Here is a 20,769-nt window from a genome sequence, read left to right on the forward strand (position 1 = left end):
GAAGTGGCACCTGGATCTGGGCATTAGCAGATGCTCCTGTGCAGCCACGGCAGTGAGAACAGGGCCTCACACTGTGGGGGCCCCCATATCCTCCTACTCTGCCTTACCATGTCTCCCCGTGCCCCTGGGCTCTGATACTCCTTCCTGTCCTGAGGGCCTCACTCTCTTTTCCTCATTCGAATTTTGTCCTTGTCCCTGCCCTCAGTTGGAACATGAAGTTGTAAATCTCCCACAAGTCGTGAGCAGCTGTAGAGAAGTGTTCTGATCCCAGGCTTGGCTGGCCTCACCATGCTGTACTGCCAGTTCCATTCAATGGGATACCCCCTTGTTGGCACGAGGCACTTCGGTCAGCAGGTCCCCTTCAGATTTCCAAATGAGAAGAGGGTCATAAGAAACTGAAGTTCCCATCATTATCCCCTTGTACACACCATCCAAGAGGGGACATCCTCACTCTCATTTTGTTCTCTCAAGCTCTCCGAGCTGCATGCCATCCACTCCAGAGGGTTTTCATTTTGTGGGTTGAGAATTTCGCTCAATGTCATGTGTTATGGTTCTTCCATGATCATCATTTGATTCTGTGGTCAATTCTTTGATTCTTGTTTTATGAAATATAGAGTCTAGTTTGGGGAGTCTTGAAAAAATTATTTTATGTCTATCAAAAACTTAGCCTTTAAGACTATTCTATGAATCATGGAACTGAACATGCATTCATTGATGAAGAGGGCATTATATTGGACATTGGTGATCATTTGCCCTTTCAGGCCAAATAAGACAAAGCTGAAATCAGATGAATCAAAGGAATCCTTTGGAAGACATTACCCTGGTACTCAACATTAGTCATCAGAGCTATCAGGGTTAAGTTACAAGTTACCCCTGACATCAGTAGAAAGTAGGTTCCAAGGACGCTTCATTCAAACTCAAGGGGCTGTCATAGTCTACAATGCATTGCACTGCTTCCAGGGTCCCTCCTAAAGATAGTAAGACAGTTTTAAAGATTTTTAATGCTGTATTAGACTTTTAGTCACACACTCTTGCTTATGAGAAATGTAAATGCTAACAATTTGGGCAGATTTGGTCACAAGCTAATCTTGTTAGAGTGTGTAAAAGGCGTCTGCCGTGTATGTATCAGGAAGTAACACACAATCACATAAAAACATCTGCTCACCCTCTATTAAAATGTTGCAGATGTTCATGATTACCGTTGAATAGATCCTAATGTATTATTATCTCGATAAAAGTTGTCTCTTTAAAGGAAAGGTGCTAATCTGTGCTCCCTCGTTGCTTCTTGCTTATGAAAAGCCAGTTGACTGGGAAAACTCCCCAGTCTGTTTTCCCTAGTCAGTTGAGTAGTGACTCTCCCCCAAATTGCAAAGAACCAAAAGGAAACACACATTTCTATAGCAGGGTCTCGATCTTTATAAGGACAAAGATGGCTCTGAGAATCTGATGTAAACTCTGAATTGTTTTTTTAGAAGAAAAATGCAAAATGCATATACATACTGCCTACCATTTCAACTACAAGCCCTGCTCAAACCAGTTAAGAACCTTTGATTTAAGATGACATACATCCAATCCTACCCTGCACAATTGACTTCTGCAGTTAGTAACTATTATTCAAGAAAACCCTTAAATTGCTGTGAAAGTAGAATAATACCTGGTTTACATACTCTCAAATCTCAGTGATGGACAATACATAACAAAGAACAAATATGCAACATATACTTTTATAGCATTTTTAATTACAGGCAAAAAAGAAGAGCATGAAATTGCTGAATATCTAAAGTTGACTATGAGAAGGTTGCGTGCACATATGATGTAGCTCCACTCCATACATGTGGGATGCAATGGCAACTCCAGGAAGAGCTGCCGGTTGGGCTTCTGCTGCCTGCAGTGCCAGCACAGGAGACAGGAAGATTTGGAAAGGGGGATGTATTCCTGCCTCAACGTCAATGGCATCCGTCTAGACTCTTCTGGTCTTTCCTTATCCTCATAATGCATGTTTATAAACATAGACAGTATTTATATAAAATGAAAAATATCCAGTAATTTGCCATACTTTCTCTGTTAAATTTCTAATAATGGCCTGCGCTTTTTATATTTCACTTGACAATTTTAAAAATCAACTTTTTAGACATGCACTTTCACTCATAAATCATCACCTGAATAAACACATGCACACACAGAACTGGTTTTGCCCATGTAATGGAAATTTGAAATTTAATTATTCTGACCTGGAGTTTTGTGATCTGCACATTTATTTTACCACATGGGGCTTGTATTCTTAACATCTTGTTCTTTTCTTTCTGTGTGTGTCCTGCTGTTGTCTCTCTCCCCTGCATCTCCTGCAGCTGTGTAATGGGGGCTCAGTCACCGAGCTTGTCAAAGGGCTGCTCAGGCTCGGCCAGCGGTTGGACGAAGCGGTGATCTCATACATCTTACATGGGGCCCTGTTGGTAAGAAAGCCCACTGAGCTGGGGATGACAGCAGAGGGGGCAGTTTGCCGTCTTTGGATCCCACTGCATGTTAGCAAGGGGGAAACCTCCCCATTAGTTGCAAGGTCTGTAACAGCAGGGAGGTTAGCCAAATGTGGACTTCGATTAGATTTTTAGTAGTACAATAATTGCTTAAAATAACCGTGTGAATTTTCCATTTCTCTTTCCTGTTGCTTGGTGGTGGTGGGATGCCATGCAGGGCCTTCAGCATTTGCACAATAACCGAATCATCCACCGTGATGTCAAGGGGAATAACATTCTTCTGACAACAGAAGGAGGAGTTAAGCTCGTTGACTTTGGTAATGACTGCTTGTCGTTTGTTTTCTCGATGTGTGCGGTTTAGCCAAGGGCAACAATTTATTGCAATCTCAGAAGACTGGAGTCTTACACCATAGGCTGAGGGACTTTTCCAGTCAAACACAGGCTGGCGAATGGGGGATTTACCAGATGGATCACCCTAGGAGATGCTGTTTGCTAATCTATTTTCAGCTTTAGAAGCAATTTTATTAAAGATAGAAAATAAAAGTGTTTCAAAAGAAGAATTTGACAGGAAAACTTTTTGCTTTTCTGGGAAGAATTTCATGTCTCAGGGCAATTGTTTATAATTTACATTTTGTCATTTCTTCTTTAGCATATGAAAAGAGAAAGCAGTTTGGTCTTTTCAAATGACTTTCTCTAGCCTTAGGCATGCTTATTCCCAGTGAGCAGAAGGTAAACTAGTCCTTTGGGTCTGGGAACCAACATCCCTTTAAAATTGTGGTTACTGCTGCTGCACGTGAGGCTGGTTGAGCTGGAAACATTAACAGGAAATGCAAGTGCGAGAAGAAATGCAGGGCAATATTACCTAAGGCCAGAGAACTATTAACTATCTGCCTGCAACGCTAGTGTATTGATATTCACAAACCAACAAATCATTTGGGTTTTCAAGTTTATTGAATGGCTGAATCTTCTAAATGAGTTCAGCAACAGTTAGTACTTTAGCATGATTGTTACAAATAATTAAAAAAATTTACAAAAGCACTTTTTAAAATGTCCTTTATCAGTGTCAACATAGTAGAAGAGATTGATGATTTTGAATAACCATTGTTTCATTGGTCAGAAAGAATTCAGTGTTAAAATGTATCAGTGAATCATTTGCTCAGAATAAATTACTCAGGAGTAAATGAAGTTACTTTAGGTATATTGGTCTGTCTAGTAAAAAGCATGCAAAGAAAAATGGGTGGGCGCGGGCACTTTGAGTCTTATGCTTCTCCTGTATGAGGAATGGTGTAACTCCACGAATGTGCTGCGTGTATAACATCAGAGATGTATTTTTTGCACAATCCTGGGGGCAGTGAGTATGCCGTGAGGGGAAGAACCTAGAAGACGAGGATGGGGATGAATGCTGACTTAGCCTGTCAGCAGCTTTGTGATTTGGCATGAAGCTAAAGGGTCCTGATCTTTCCAATAAAAGTCTCCTGAACTTCCGGTTGCTGCAAAAGAAATTTCTGAAAATTAAACACAGAAAAGTATAGCTTTTTTTTTTGAAACCAGAATTGTAGTGGAGGATTGGGTAAAATGAGAAATTATCCATGGCCAGTAAAGGCTGTAGAGCCCTCTTCAGCCTTCTAATTAAGAGAGTGCTAGCAGCTAGCACACCTACTCCCCACCCCGAAACATCCCGTTGTCCCTCTGCGAATCTATGCTTGATGTTTTCACAGGTGTGCCCTTTGCTAAAATGTACACATATCCAGTTTTCTCAGTTCTTCTCATCGATAGCATTAGTGGCAATCCTTATCATTCACTTAAGGGCCGCATTCAATTTTTGCTTGGAATAAAAGAATGCCTTATATCTGTAAAGTACTTTACAATTTATAAGTCCTTTTCAAATTTGTTTTCTTGTTTGTTCTTTAAGAACTCTGCGTTAGGTGTGATGAGTATCATTATCCCCAGTTGGGTGATGAGAAAGCTGTGGCTTAGGGTGAGTGGTCTGTGGTAGTGCGGCCGAGTGGCCTAGCGTGAAGTGGTCTGTGAGTGGTCGTACAGTTAGGAAAAGGCATAACCCTGATGGAAAAAAACAGGTCTTCGGACTCCTAACCCAATGTACATTTACTTCTACTTCATTCCCTTGAGGTATAAAGATGAGAGCTGACTCAAGGCTAAGACAGATACAGTACATTAGAATTAGATTAAAATTCAGGTGCTTGACATTGAGGCCTACATAATAATATGAGTCAATTTCTTTTTCCATTTGACAGTTTTCTTGCTAGTTTCCTAGGCTTCTAGGTAAGATAAGGTACTGAAAACTTTTTTTATATTTACACTGATGCTCTATTATAGATAATACATGCCAATTTTCTTTCTCCATAAAATGAAACACCATTTTAAGAAAGAAATCACCTGAAACATATTGGAAATATAATAGGAATAAATTTGGGGTTGATCCTGGTTGTTGATATTTTCTTCTGATTTCAGGTTTTCAGCAATATGGATAGAAATGCTTATTAGGAAAAAAAACATTTGAGTGATTTAGAGAGGGTGATAAATGCTCCCACACAGCGGTCCACAGACTGTGGAGCCTGTCAGCCAACTCAGACCTGCCTCCTGTTTTTCTGTGGCTTTTGAGCTGGGGATGGTTTTCACATTTTTAAGTGGTTGGGAAAATATCAAAAGAAGAGTATTTTATGGCATGTGAAAAATTGTATGCATTCATTGATAAATGTTGGTGGAAACGCAGGCACACTCATTTGTTCCTTTGTGTTCCGTGGCTGCTTTTGCACTGTGGTGGCAGAGTTGAGAAGATGGGACAGAAAATATAAGACTCAAAGCCTAAAATGTTTATTACCAGATCCTTTACAGAAAGTTCGCCAGCCCCTGGTCTAGCATCGTCCTCTGCTTGCTGCTCAGCTACAACCCCGTTTCCTTCTAGGTGTGTCAGCTCAACTCACCAACACACGTCTGCGGAGGAACACGTCGGTCGGCACCCCGTTCTGGATGGCCCCCGAGGTGAGGAGCGGACATCTGTTTCTTTGTGTTTGTTGAGTGCGATGCCTCGGTGCGATGACTTTTTGTGGGAAATTCCTGCACTTCACAAACTTTTCAGGAAGAAGAGAATCCTTTATCCTCTTTGAACTGTGAGAGTTTTGTTTGGGGGAGTGGTAATACTGACACTTAACCACAGAAAAGCAGGGTTAAGTCACAGCCAGCCCATAGGACATCTTCATGCCATCGGAGAAAGGCGCCCCCTCCAGAAAATGCAGCTGTCTCCGCGGGTCATGGTTTGGACTCTTCCAGCTTTGATGCGAATTAGAAAAAGTCACCTTCCCTGGATAGATGCAGCCCCGGCGACATGCGGCTTGGTGACGAGGGATTTCGGTCCCAGGTGGTGTACAGAACTACGTGCAGTGGCCCTGGTTGTTTTGTGGTGTTGGTTACCGTGCACATAGCAGCTAGGCCCACGTACTTTTTTGTTTCCCAACTAAACCTTGGATTTGGTCCTAATTCAGTTGGGGCATCATCACCGAAATCTCTATGAGATGATGTGCAGAAGTTTGGACACTCTGCCAGCTAGAAAGGCAAACCCTGAAACACAGGTTCAGTTTCGCTTGTCAAGTCAGCGTTTAATTCCACAGTACTCTGGCCTGTGCCTGAGAGCAGCTGTCTGGGACTAAGCCAAAGGGCTCTTTCAATAAGAGGACTTCTACAGACATCTCTTTAAGGGTCTTTCTGTTACTGGACAGGAGGCCTGGCCTTGAGTGCATCTGCCTAGGGCCAGCTGTAGTGTATGGGTTCTTGACTTCATGTAGGAAAGATTTCACAACATGAGTCCAGCTGATTTTGAGAGTGTATTAAGGCTGGAAGAGTAAAACAGAGGAAGGACTTAAGGTAGAAGAAGTAACGGGAGAGATTCTAGGAGGTGCTCTGCTTTGGCTCTCTAGAAAAGTTATAGGAAATGAGTGAGCCAAATGGGGGCTGCTGTTAGCTCACTGGGAAGTCAGAGAAAGGGAGCCCCTGGAGACAGGATCGGGGGTAAGCCTGGTCTAGCTGCTGCTGCCCACTGCTCCCTGGGAAGGGGCATGGGCCAGCTCTGGAGCCAGCCCACACCGAGTCTTTGTCCTGAGGGCTTTTTATTTTTTTTCTGCAGGTGAGAATCTTGGGAGAGGGTTTCAGCAGAATATTCATCAGCTTTTCAGGTGCATTTTTAATATGATGATGCATCAAAATGAGCACATAGGGGGATCTGGGAGATCTTTCCTCTGCTACATTGTTTTTATCTTGAGTCTGTCTGGCTTTTAATGGGGTTTTTGTTATTGGTTCCCCTGATTTCGTCTGTCCTTGGGTTTAGCCAGCACAAATGACATTAATTGGGTCTCTGTTCTTTATTTCCCAGACCAGGGAGATTTAAGCCTTGCATTCTTTGGCTAGGGAGGACAGGTATGAACCATTCACTCTGAAGTGCCCTTGGTTAGGGAAAATAAGTTCTTGGGATTCACCAGCTGGCTGTAAGTTGTGCAAACTCTTGGCCTTGTTTAATTTTCTGGTTTCAATTTCCCCATTCCACTCACCCGGGAATTTTTCTAGCTTCTCACTACCCTGTGTCATTTCCATCTCCATTCTGTCCCACAGTTGTCCTTCTGTCTGGCTGCCAATGTGATCTCCTACACAGTAATTGGTTCACACTGATCTGCGCAATGTCTACATTGGCTTCCTATCGTCTATGACCCTCTCTTTCATATTTGGGATATGGACAGACCCATTTTAGAGAAAAAGAAAAACCCTGCAGATTCCAGTGTTTACTCACATCTTAAATGTTTCTTAAATAGCTTTGGCCAGAATGGCTCAGTTGGTTGAACATTGTCCTGCATGGCAAAAGGTCATGGGTTCAATTCCCGGTCAGGGCACGTACCTGGACTGTGGGCTCTGTGCTCCGTCTCCAGGTGGGGCGCTTGCAGAAGGAGGGCCACAGACGTTTCTGTCTCACATTAGTGGTTCTGTCCCTCTCTTTTCTCCCTTCTCATCTCTGTCTTTTAAAAAAGTTTCTAAAATAGGTTTTAAAAAACGTAAAACTAAGAATAAACTCCTAATCACTTACATTTATAGAACTATAAAACAAAAGGAAAAATGTATTATGAAAAAACTACAAAGTTGGTAACACACAAGTAAGCACCTTTAATTTACTGAGACAAATGACATTGTTTTGTGAAACTCAGTTCTCCTTTGCACTGTGACTGTTTCAGACCATGAAAGAACAGATTATTTTCAGTTGTTTTGTTGTACTCACTACCCCGTGCCACGTGGAGACCCAGTTTTCCCACCACTGTCCTCGGTGTCAGCTCGGGTGAGCTCTCTGTGCAAACGGCATCTCCTTTGGCCTCCCGCTGGGGCCACTCTGGCTTGGTGCCACCTTAATAGTGAACGTAACTGTGGTCCCTGAAGTCGTGTGGCACATGGTTGTCCAGATGCTCTGGAGTATGTTTTTACCACTATTCCTGCCATTTTATTATTATAAATAAAATTATCATCGAAACGAAAACAAAACAAAACATTTTGTAGGGCTCTCGTGAAATTGAGAAACACTGCAAGACAAAATCAAAACTCCTTTGGAGGGTGAGCAAAGCCCTTGAGTTCCAACCCTTACTTAGCTGTCCAGCCTCATTCCAGGGTACTTTTCTCCAATTTACTTGTGCTTCATGCCTCAGCAGGCGAACAAGTAGTTCTGCAAATGCATCTTGATGCAGGATTCCCTTGAGCCCTTTCATGTCTGGAGGGACATTGTCTGGAGGGACCCTGAGAACCCTGAAACATTCCTCTTCAGTCTTCACATTTCAGCATCTTCCCCCAGGACACCTTCCTCAATCCCTGGCTGACAGTGAGGCTCCTTTACACCCCATTAGCCCACCATGACCATTCTATTGTCATTGTCGGCAGGCTGGCCTCCTGGCTGGACTCTACGCTCGGCAGGGACTTGGGACACCCAGCTCTCAGTGTAGTGCGGGGCACAGAGTGGGTGCTCAGTGAGCATCTGTTGGATGAATGAATCCATTGGTAAAAAAAGCCAAAGAAGAAGATGAATTTGAAGGGTAGTTTGAGGAGGCCAACTATTGGCATTAGCAAATTTCTCTGTAGATTTTCATTGTTATTAAAGGAAAGCATAACTGAGGGCACTCAACTCAAATTTGGGGCAGCGTAACGAGGAAGGTGGTGTACCTTTTGGAGTCTAAAGGAAGCTGATGTTCTCAGATCCCAGTGGGACAAGGAGGATTTTGAACAAATGGGCTTTGCTAGGTTCTTCCCTGTCTACCTAGTTCAGATTAAACTGTAGTTATCTACGATGACACATCCTTTTCTGGGGCAGGTTGTCTATGTAAATGCCTTTTAGGCAGTTAGAGGGAAGGTCAAATTTCTTTCTGAGTCTTTGGATTCCTAAAAGGCAGCACAAAATTGACATCCCAAAAGGCATATTTTGGGGTGGCAAACTCTGCTTCTCTTCAGTATGATGGACTGCACAGTATATTGATCTTAATACGTGTTCCCTTCTGCTCGTGTGAGTAAGTGGTGTTTAGATTGACCACGACAGCAGTGCGAGCAGTGCCGGTGCCAGCGCGATAAAACCGTTGCAGGCAACCAGTGCTTTTATTTTGAAAACGCAGCTGCAAGATCCTTGATCTTACTTTGTTTTTGAGATATGGAATCAAATTATTCTTTTCCCATTTTTATTTCACCAGCTTGAGTAACTGCAATATTTAATTCAAATACGCTGTGCTTCAAACCAGGCAGCTAATGGAATGTGACTATACCACACAATCAAATGTCGACGAGCAGACCAAATGCGTAGTTCACTGGGGCAGCTCGGAGCTGCAGCTTGCATTGGCTATCACGTTGTTAACATTCTCCACTTATTTCCTCTCACTGCCTCATTTGGATGCTCCTAAAGTTGAAAAATTCTGGGTTAAAGCAGTATCATCTCAGCGGTGTAAGAGAAGAAAAATCCTAGGGGTTCGCCTAGTACTTGGTGTGATAGTTGCCTGGCATAGTAAAAAGGTCGGTGTGAAAATCAAGATCAGTACAATTTTTTACAGACTCAGTGTGTCAGTAGTGTACTGCGACTCACGGAAGATTACTTTAAGAGGGAAAGAAAAAGGTGCAACATGGAAACTATGTAACAGATTACCCTGAGCAAAGTGACTGAAACAATAGGAAACTGAGTTTCCCATGTAAGTGTAAGTTGCAGAGCTTGTTGATTCAGCAGCCTAGTAAACCAGCAAAAACCCAGGGTCTTAATTTCCGTGGCCATGACCCCTGCAAGCTGCATGCCTTTGTTGTCAGGGACTGACTTGGGGGCAGTTGTGACAACGTCGCCTGTGAATATGTGAGGGGCAGTAGTGGCTCCAGCATTCCTACAGCCACCTGTGAAAGTGCCCACGGTACAAACAGATGCCCCCCTTACTTCTATGGGCCTGCTCCCATGGCCAGCAAAGACATTTAAGTGGGTTCTCCCGTCCTAAGGTCAAAGCCTTGTCCAATCTGTATTGTTTCCTAGGACTGCTACAACAGCACACAGACTGGGTGGCTTAATACAGCTGAAATGTATGATCTCAGGTCTGGAGGCTGGAAGCCTGACATCAAAGTGTCAGCAAGGCATGTTCCCTCTAAAGTTTCTAGGATACTTCCTTGCCTCTCTCTAGCTTCTGGCAGTTTGTTGGCAATTTTTGGTGTCTTTTGGCTTACAGCAGCAAGGCTGCAGCATCTGCCTGTGTAGTCACATGACTTCTTCCTGTGCGTCTCCCTCTTCACATGGCTGTCTTCTTATAAGGACACCTGCCATTTTGGATCAGGGGTCCACCCTACACTGGTATGATCTCATCTTAACTAAAGACACCTGCAACAACCCTATTTCCAAGTAAGTTCACATTCTGAGGTCCTCGGGGTTAGTACTCAAATATATCTTTTTTTTGGAGGACATAATTCAAACCATAACAAGTCTCCAAATACTTAGCAACCCTTCTCTATAGTAAATAATTCATATTTCTAAGGTAATCAGTCTATCATTTGGAACCTGCAGGTCTGTATGATATAGGTGCTAGTTTAGTGAGGGAGCTTAGCCTTGCCCCCCCCACACACACACACACACAGACACACACACACATGCACACATACACACACAACTTTCTCTCAGCCTCAGGTGTCTGAGGCATAAGCAGTTCTCTCTTGATGTATGAAGCATAACAAATTGCCTTCCAGGTGGGCTCTCACACCTTCAGAATTCTGTTCTGTCCTACCTGCTCTCTGGCATTTTTTGATGATCTCCTGAGATGTTTGGCCCAGGTTACTCGTCCCAACCTTCTGTTTACCCTGAGCCTCTGGTCTCCCTTCCTGTATCTTAGACCCGTATATGCACACAGTCTTCCCCCTTAGCCATGCTATCTCTTTTCTCTTCCAGCCCCTGACACCCAATTTCTTATAATAAATAACATGACTAATAGTTTCTCGTATTTGCATAAGACTCTTTATATTATTTTTTTAAGTGCCCACAGCTACCTGTGAGGATGTCAGCTGGGCATCATTACATTGATGTCATACCCACGGGATCCAAGCCTCTGCCAGGCTAAGTGCCCAGGGACACTAAGCGGGGAGGTGGGGGGATAACAGTGGTGGACACCCATATCTTGTGACCCACTGAACTAAGGGATTTTCAAAACAACCCACTCCCAGTGTCGGTATTGGTATTGCTTAGCTGGTGTTTGAATGAAACACATGCCAGGTAATGTGCTGGTTTATAGCAAATGGGATCAAAGGGGAATTTAGGTTCATTTTTGTTGATGGCAAGGGTTAGAGGTATTTGATCCTTCCCACCATCCCACGTGGCATAAGAATTAAGGAACCAAAGTTGTCATTGCTGTTTTTATTGAGGACCTTTGGAGACTATGTTAAATTATGCCTTAAGGTTAGCTGAATGCACAGGAGTGGCCAAGCTGATTGTAAAGTATCGAAATATTCCCATTCTGGATAGTAAATCCAGAGGCTTTACTATAAAGGCTGCTGTTCAGAAATGATCCTCAGCCACCAGGGATGTGTGTCTCTTTCTTGGGGACACTACAGGCCTTGGATGGTCTGGTAACTACAGGGGTGATATCTTGCAAGCAGAGGAACTCCAGGACCAGCTCCAGTGCTTGAGCCCACTGACTGTCAGGGTAAAATTGTGCCTGCCCAGCAAGCGAACAGTGGGAGGGAAACTTTCACTTACTAAGGACCTGCTTATGCACCAGCAACCGGGAAAGGTGCTGTTTAAATACATCAGTTCATTTTATTCTCACAATAGCTGTCTCTAGATTTATTTTCTCCATTTTATCATGGAGGAAAGTGAGGCCCAAAGAGGTGTAGGAACTACCATGCCTAAATTCACATATGTAGCTAAGTACTGGAGCTGCTTTGCTTTTCAGAGAGCAGGAGAATGTGTCGCGTTTTACAGATAAAGAAACTAAGACAGGGAGAGGATACTCTCCTTGCTCATGCCGAGCACACTGGGCACCAGAACTCAGGTTGCCTAGCCACTGGCCTTGTACTCTTTTGCTTTCATGTGTTTGTACTCGTGTTTATATGGGCTGTTCATGTGGAACTGTGTGCTGAGACAGCGCTTACAGCAAAGACATGTGGAGACCTGGTGGAAGAATACTCTGAAATTGGAGTGTCAGACACATCATTTTAAAAGACGTACACGAAGGGACCTATCACCTATAATTTATAGGTTGACTGCACTGTGAAATCCCACCAATGAGAGAAGCAGCCTGTATATCAACATCTTCTAAAACAGCCAAAGGTCTGCTTCTGTATTAGAAAGCAAACTTGTGGATAAAACATTTACTTTTTTAAAAATTTATTTTTTCATTTTTACTTCCATCTGCTCATTGTTGCAAACAAGAGCTAATCAGCTGAGCAGAGAAACAGATGTGCTGTGACAGCTCCCAAAATGGGTCTCTCTCTGCCTGGCAAAGGGTCCTTGACAGGGGATGGTTGCCATAACAACCAGCTTACATCAATACAGGCTTTCTGCAACCACTCCTGCCTTCATTAATTATGGCGTTCCTAGCTAAATGATACAGTAATGCTATTTCCTTTGGCACTGCCAGGACTAGAGATGACAAGCGAGATATTATGTGTCAGAGGGCTGAGAAGGCCATAAAAGACTCCAGAGCTAAAATATTATTATTGTCATCATTACCATTTTGTTCCCTAAGCTCTAGCTGTGGGTTTGGTTCCCAACTAAGGGTGAGCATTTATTGAGTGCTTACTATGTGCCAAGCACTAAGTGCTTAATTTGAATGAATTCATTTATAATCCTCACAACAACCCCATTGAGTCAGTGCTACTCTACTAATAGTCCAATATTTTAGATAAAGTAAATAAGTCACAGAAGGCTCTGTTCTTGTTCCTGGACAAGTTATTAGTTGATGCCACCAGGTTTTGAACCCAGATGTTTAGCTTCAAAATCCTCCCTCTTAACCACTACACTAGAGCAACCTCTTTGTGACCACCAGCGTACCAGATAAGATGTAAATTGGGCTTTTTCCTCCCAATTTTTAAATTACTATTTAAAAAAAAGATTTTATTTATTAATTTAATTTTTAGAGAGAGGGGGAAGGGAGGGAGAAAGAGAGAGAGAGAAACATCAGTGTGTAATCCACCAGTTGCCTCTTGCCTCTCGCGCACCCCCCACTGGGGCCCTGGCCCACAATGCAGGTGCCCTGACCAGGAAGTCGAACCAGCCACCTTTCTGTTCGCAGGCCAGCACTCAATCCACAGAGCCATACCAGCCAGGGCTTAAATTATTTTTAATAACAATTATGCTTCCTAATATGCACAGAAGAAAGTATAATATTTCAACATGACACTAGAAGTCAGTATAATTAATGCCCAAAGGAAGAATCTGGAAAAATAACAAAGTCCTTTAGAAAAGAATTTAGGAGTCTGGATTTTAGTTTCAGCTCTGCCGCTTGTTTTTAACAAGTGATTGTGGTTAATTTATTTTAATATGACTTCAATGTTGGTAGAAAAGTTAAGAGCACAAATTTCGTGGTCAGACCTGGGAGCAAATTGTAGATAACTTCATAACTACCTACCACAGATCCCAGGTAAGTAACTGAATACCTCTGAGCAGTAAGATGGGGAGAAGTTGCAAGAAGTAAAATGAGAAGGAAAAAAATAGCCCCCAAGGACAAAACGAAGTGATGTACTAAACCTGTTCGGCACAGCGCCCACAGTACTGTGCTTTAAAAAATGGCGGCACATATTGCCTGGACCGCGCCCCCCAGCCTATTCCCAGCTGTAAGGAAAAGAGACGGGCCGTGGGAACCTATGTCCCCAAGGTCACTTCTGTTTTTCATAGACCATTTACAGTTTTCAGGGGGAAAAGCCCCTTCCGGCTCTCACATTCCGTGGCTCTGCTATTCCTCAGAGAATGAGGGCAGGCACGCCTTGAGCTCTCTCTGGGGGTGAAGCAAGGACACTAGTGAGACCTTCAGGGTATTTTGTTTTTTTCGACTTGACTCTGTTTTTAAAGCCTGTGGATTCTTGGGACCCCCACCTGCCAGTCGTATCACTGAGAGAGGCCAGCTTTGGCTCTTGGGAGATTTAGGTAAGGGGTTTAGAATCTTAGATGATTGTCCAAAAGGCCTGTGTTTCTTTCCTCAAGACATTCATCTCTGAGATTCTGTAGCTGTTGTGCTCACTGGTGCCCTGCAGTCTCCTGTGTTAACCTCTAAGAAACAGAGGGATTCTCCCCTTTCTGCTCTGGGGCTGACCCTGCCTGCGTTCCCACAGTGGCCCTGCCTTCCAGGGCCCTGAAGCACAGCCCAGGAGCTTAGGGCCCTGCTGGGTGAAGGGCCCAGGGCAAAGGTGAAGTGACTGGGCACAGCCCCAGCTTCTAGCCTCTTCTCCAGGAACAGCTCCCCCTCAGCGGGAACTGTGTGGGGAAGTCATGTGTCATTAGTGTGGAGGAGGGAGGCTGGCCCCAGAGGTGGTGGTGACATATCATCACCCTCCTCTTGGCAAGACTAAACATAGGGCACCATCCGAGGGCTGATGCTCCCAGATGTGCAGAAGCACGTGAGGCTGGGAATAGAGGCCTTATATTCCCCCACCCCCGCTTGGTGCTGAGCAAGAAGTGTCAAAGTAATGGCCTTTGTGAGCATTTGAAACTTTGCCAACTGTCCTCCCACTCGTCTTCGGGGGCGATGAGAAAGGTCAAGGCACCTGCTCTTTCCCCTTCTTCATCCATCAAGGAGGAAGGACTGGCGCTCTTCCCACAGGGGCAGAAGTGTTTGCTGAAGGAACCTCAGAGCCAGCCTCGGCTCTCCCCAGCTCTGAGTCCCAACTTACCTGATGGCTACCTGGCTGCCCACCGTCAGTGCCTCCACTGCCCCGCCCAGAGCACGGGGGCTTGGCCCCTGGAAAGGGAATTCACACCTGGGCCACACTCTGCATTTGTTCCCCTGGCTGATGGTCACTGATCTGTCAGAAGAAAAACAAAGGGCGGTGGGCTGTCAGCGGTAGGAATGGGAGCCCAGAGGAGCCTGGGTGGGGGTGGGGGTGGGGCAGGTGGGGGCGGGCAGACTGCTGTGCACGGTGCGCTGGTAGGTCCCAGGTTTTCCCACACCTGCTGAGTTCTAGAGAGTTAAAGGAAATTACTCACTGATAGGAATGTAAGACATTTCCAAGGTCATATCCTGGTTACGTGATGACGTCAGCCTGAGAGAGGACAGAATCCAGAGACAACCTGCAGACAGAGGGGTGCGACCATGTGGGATCATTCAGATATTCTGTTTGATTTGCTATTTTTTTAAATGAATTGTGGAGGAGAAAAACTTTTCTCTGTCATTAGTTTCTTATTGTGGGCTCATGCCTCATTTCTATCACCTACGAGCTGCTAGACTCATGACAAGTTTTTTTCTCCTTTCTGAATGTTTCCTTGCCTGTGGTAATAATGCCGCCCTAACAATCGTAGAACTCTTACTCATTCTTTCCTTACTGTCATCTGGTAGAATTGGAACACTAGTTAGCGAACGAAAAGGGCAGCAAGGAAGGGAGAGTGAGGGGATAGAAAAAGTGAGAGGGGGCAGGCATCTGTCTGCTTAACTGGAGGCTGTTCACATGCACATACAATGGGAGCTACTGTGGCTGGGGCTTAGGGAACACAGAATCCTTAGCAATGGCCTAGCATTCTTTGTATTTTCAGAATTTTGACTATCGGTGTAGCTACTATGGAAAACAGTACAGAGGTTCCTCAAAAAATTAAAAAATGGAAGTTATGACCCAGCTGTTCTACTTTTGGGTATGTTATCTGAAGAAATAATACTAATTCAAAAAGATATATGCACACTGATGTTCATTGCAGCGCTATTTACAATAGCCAAGAAATGCAGGAAACCTAAGAGTCCATTAATAGAATGAATAGATAAAGATAATGTGGTGTACACACACACACACACACACACACACACACACACACAATGGGAATATTACTTGGCCATAAAAAGAATGAAATCTTAACCTTTTGAGACAACATTGATGGACCTAGAGAGTATTATGTTAAGTGACATGAATTAGACAAAGACAAATACCATATGATTTCTCTTATATGTGGAATCTAAAAAAACAAACAAAAGAGAAACATACTTTCATACTTTTATAGATACAGAGAACAAGTTGATGGTTGCAGGATGGGAGGGGGTTTGGGGGACTGGGTGAGAGAGGTGAACGGATGAAGAAGTACAAATGAGCAGTTACAAAATAGTCACAGGGATGTACAGTTTGGCATAGGGAATGTAGTCAGTAATACTGTAATAACTACATATGGTGCCAGGTGGAGGCTAGACTTATCAGGGGCGTCACTTCATAAGTTATATAAATGTCTAACCATTATACTGTACACCCGAAACTAGTACAATACTGAACGTCAAATGAAAAATAACAAAAACAAAAACCAAACAAAAAACTGATTTTCAGGAGATGCCTGATTCAGGAGGGTAGAGGGGGAACCGTGGAGCTTGCTGCTGATTTGGCCACAGACCAGCTGTGTGACTCTCAACAAGTCAGCTCCCTGCCAGGACTTCAGTTCCCTCCTCTGTGAAATAAGGGAGTTGAATTAATGAATCCCAAAAATCCGTTCCAGCATCCATCTCTGGTGTGGGGAGCTGCTGGAGCAGGGAAGAGCTGTGGGATTATCTTGGATCTCCAAGTAAATGTGCTTCTTCAGAGTTTTGAGTATTAGGGATAAATACAGAAATTTGGGCAGGTTGATTTACCTTTCACCAGGAGTTCTGTGGATATTGGTCCTAAGTTTGAGAATGAGGCTTACCATGTAATTAATTATAAGCGACATGTTCCCAGGGAGTCAGGGGAATTTAAGTGCAATAATCAGTGTGTGTGGTTGCCTCAAACCCAGTTCCAGTCCCTCTCTGCCCTCCACTAGCCATGGTGGGAAGTTGGTGTTGTGGAAGCGTACTCTGTGTTTTTAATGTGAAGCTTGTTTGGTATTTCTTTTTTTTTAAATTTTTATTTATTGATTATGCCATTACATTTGTTCTATTTCCCCCCTTCATTCCCCTCCACCCTGCACAACCCTCCCCCATCATTCCCCCCCTTTAGTTCATGAACATGTGTCTCAAGTTCTTTAGATTCTATATTTTCCCTACTATTCTTACCCTCCCCCATCTATTTTCTATCTACTGTCTATGCTACTTATTTTCTGTACCTTCTCCCCCCTTCTCCTCCTCCCATGCCCCTGTTGATAACCCTCCATGTGATCTTCATTTCTATGCTTCACTCCTGATCTAGCTGTCCTCTTAATTTGCTTTTGTTTTAGTTGTGGTTGTTAATAACTGTGAGTTTGCTGTCCTTTCACTGTTCATCTTTTTTATCTTCTTTTTCTTAGGTAAATCCCTTTAACATTTCATATAATAAGGGCTTGGTGATGATGAACTCCTTGAATTTGATCTTATCTGAGAAGCACTTTATCTGCCCTTCCATTCTAAATGAAAGCTTTGCTGGATAGAGCAATCTTGGATGTAGGTCCTTGCCTTTCATGACTTGGAATACTTCTTTCCAGCCCCTTCTTGCCTGTAAGGTCTCTTTTGAGAAATCCTCTGACAGTCTGATGGGAACTCCTTTGTAGGCGTGACTGTCCCCTTATCTCTTGCTGCTTCTAGGATTCTCTCCTTCATTTGAATCTTGGCTAATGTAATGATGATGTGCCTTGGTGTATTTCTTCTTGGGTCCAAGTTCTTTGGGACTCTCTGAGCTTCCTGGATTTCCTGGAAGTCTATTTCCTTTGCCAGATTGGGGAAGTGCTCCTTTATTATTTGTTCAAATAAGTGTTCCACTCGTGGCTGTTCCTCTTCCCCTTCTGGTACCCCTATAATTCGGATGTTGGAACATTTAAAGATGTCCTGAGGGTTCTTAAGCCTCTCCTCCTTTTTTTGAATTCTTGTTTCTTCATTCTTTTCTGTTTGGTCATTTTTTTCCTCTTTCTGGTCCACTCCTTTGATTTGAGTCCCAGTTTCCTTTCCATTGCTATTGGTTTCCTGTGTATTTCCCTTCATTTCAATTAGTTTAGCTTTCATATGTTCCTCTAATTTGTGACTAAAATCAGCCAGTTCTGTGAGTATCCTGATCAGCAGTGTTTTGAACTGTGCATCTGAAAGTTTGGCTATTTCTTCATTGCTTAGATTTATCGGCTCTGGGGTTCTGAGTTGTTCTTGAGCCATGTTTTGATCTGTTTGTGCCTGTTAAGTATGAGGAGAGGCGCCTTAGGTGTTCACCAGGGCAGGGCCACCCAGGTTGCTGGTTTGTGACGCTGTATGTGGGAGCGGGGTCATAGAGGGAGCAATGGTGGTCCTCTTCGCTCGTCCAGTCCGCCTCTCCGCTTGCCCCTGCCCGTTTATCTGAGCGCAAATGTGCTAGCCCGCCGCCCTGCGCCAGGGGCCTGTGCGGCCTGTCTCAATGCACATCTCTTTACTGGTTTATCTGAGTGCAAATGCTCGACCTCAGACCACCAGCCGAACTGAGCCTTCCCGTAGTTACCCTGCACCTGGGATCCACATCCTCATCTGCCTGCGTGCCACCAGGGTCAAAGGATCGTTTTTGCCTGACCCGCTCCACTGCTGGCTTCGCCCCTCTCACTGGTTTAGTTGAGTGGTTCATTGTTTTCGGACTCCATATTGTTTGATTTTCTGTGATTTGGTTGCATTTATTATTGTCAAAACTTTGTTGTTTTTAGATTTGGTTGTGCGAGGAAGCAAAGTGTTTCCACCTACGCCTCCATCTTGGTGGAAGTCCTGTTTTGTTTTTCTGAATGGAGAAGTTGAATATTACAATCCTGGGAAAAGTTTGTAGAACACCAAATTTTAATTGGTGACCTCTCTGAATATTATAACAGTATAATTAAAATTCTTTCTGGTGATTTCTTAGTATACAACATACAGATTCAATTCTAGCCCTAAGTTGAATTTTATGAAAAAATCAAAACAGAAACTCCCCATCACTTGCAGTTCTGTTAGTCCCCATCCCCTTTGCAAAAACAAACAAACAAAAAACCCTCAAACAAACTTCAAATGTATCCTCTCTTGAATTCAGGTTTCATCCAAAGGAAGATATTTTGTTTATTCAGTATCTCAGTTTATAACACTGTTAAGATGTTTGTATGTACGACTGATGAATAATACTTGGCCATTGGAATATTTATAACTGCTATTTCTAATTCCAGGAAAGTTCTATTTAAGAGATCCTTATCATAAATAATATTTATCAGTTTTGCTGCATGAATTGCTTAAGCAAAATTAAGAATCCCAGTTGCTTTCCTACTGTTTAGCCCATATTGTTTGCCAGTCTGTAGACTGTATTTTGGGGCTCAAGGTCAGCCAAGGAGTAATAGCTTCAGCTCTCCTGGCCTATGCTCTTTTTAAAGCTGAATTTAGCTCTTGATATAACAGCAATTTGCCTGTGTACTTGAGTGAAATTTTAATCTTGGCCTTTAGTTATTTTGGATCACACGATCAATTCTAATAAGATGAGGAATCAGAACATAGAAGGCAAACCTAATGGTATTTTTAATCATATTTTAAAACATTAGAGGAGAATGAAATAGTCTGAATAACATACATTATTTTTTAAGTTTGATAAATTATTTTGTAAGAGCAAAACATTTTTCCCTCATGGTAGATAATGCTATTATAATATTATTTACTTGAAGTATTGATTAAAATCATGTTATTGAAAGAGATTTCAGCTCAGTGGTTCTTGGATATATAATTTGATAAATAGTTTCAGTTAAATATCTTGTTAGAGAAACCTAGGTTTTCTGCATGCCAGAGAACATATGGTGACTGAAATTTTAAAATCCCCTTTACATCCAGTCTAATAAAGATGTTCTTTTTGAATGATGAGGGCCTTGAGATGAGGAGAGACTGTTCTCTCAGGATCTCACAGCCCAAGTCTTTTGGCAACTGGTAGAGAGTGAATCTCACCTCTATCTTGGGAGCTTTAATAATAAGCCCATCCTTGGTCTAGGCCGAAGTATCAGTGTAATCATGAGGCATTTCATGGGATCCTGGTGGCCTGAGAAAGTGAAAGTACTACCCTTAGCCTTGTGCTTACAGCAGGAAGGGATGTAGTTGGAAAAGGGGAGTTCTTTAATGCTTGTGTGAATCTCCTTTAATTCCTTGTGGGAACCTAATTTTATAATCCAGACACCACCTTTCACCTGCCAACTTGTTGCTGAAGAATCTCCACAGCCAACAAATGATCTAGAGGAAGGAAACACTCTTGAAAGTTAAGGCAAACTTTTCAATACTTATTTACATTTCCAAGACAAAACACAGACAAAAATTTGCTCTTTTTGTTTTAGAAATAATTCATGCACCCTATAGACATTTTAGAAAATGCAAAAAGTTTCAAAGTAGTAAGTAAAAAACAGATAGTACCCATGTATCCGTGACCCATCATTACCTACTACCAGCATTTGGTGCCATAGAAAAAGCTGGTAACCAGGGTTGTCATCAGCAGTGCATCAGAGAAGGTCCATGAGAAGGGGGCTGCTCCATTTGCATGCGAAGAAGGGGTGCAGGAAGATTAAGCAATTTACTAAAGTTATCCAGTGCAGGGGAGTGGCAGAACCAAAACGAAGAAGCCTGGCTCTGTGAATTTTCTTATACCAGCCAGAGGTGCAAGTCTTTTCACAGTGGAAAAGCCACTGACAGTTGCATTTTCTCTGCCATTCCCCAGCTGGTGGCTGAGGAGAGGGGCC

At 43.2% G+C, this 20,769-nt stretch overlaps 1 protein-coding gene across 2 annotated transcripts in view; it reads left to right on the forward strand.

Moving 5' to 3' along the window:
- Positions 1-20,769, forward strand: part of LOC119045818 (myosin-IIIb) — a 130,893-nt gene that overhangs the window by 21,996 nt on the left and 88,128 nt on the right. For both annotated transcript variants that reach the window (XM_037140653.2, XM_037140654.2), the window contains exons 4-6: positions 2,349-2,453; positions 2,692-2,791; positions 5,401-5,477. In XM_037140653.2, coding sequence (XP_036996548.1) covers positions 2,349-2,453; positions 2,692-2,791; positions 5,401-5,477 — 282 coding nt within the window. The remainder of the gene's footprint in view (positions 1-2,348; positions 2,454-2,691; positions 2,792-5,400; positions 5,478-20,769) is intronic.

Source organism: Artibeus jamaicensis, unplaced genomic scaffold (genome assembly GCF_021234435.1).
Source record: "Artibeus jamaicensis isolate MK-2021 breed Jamaican fruit bat unplaced genomic scaffold, CSHL_Jam_final contig_391, whole genome shotgun sequence".
Lineage (NCBI taxonomy): Eukaryota > Metazoa > Chordata > Mammalia > Chiroptera > Phyllostomidae > Artibeus > Artibeus jamaicensis.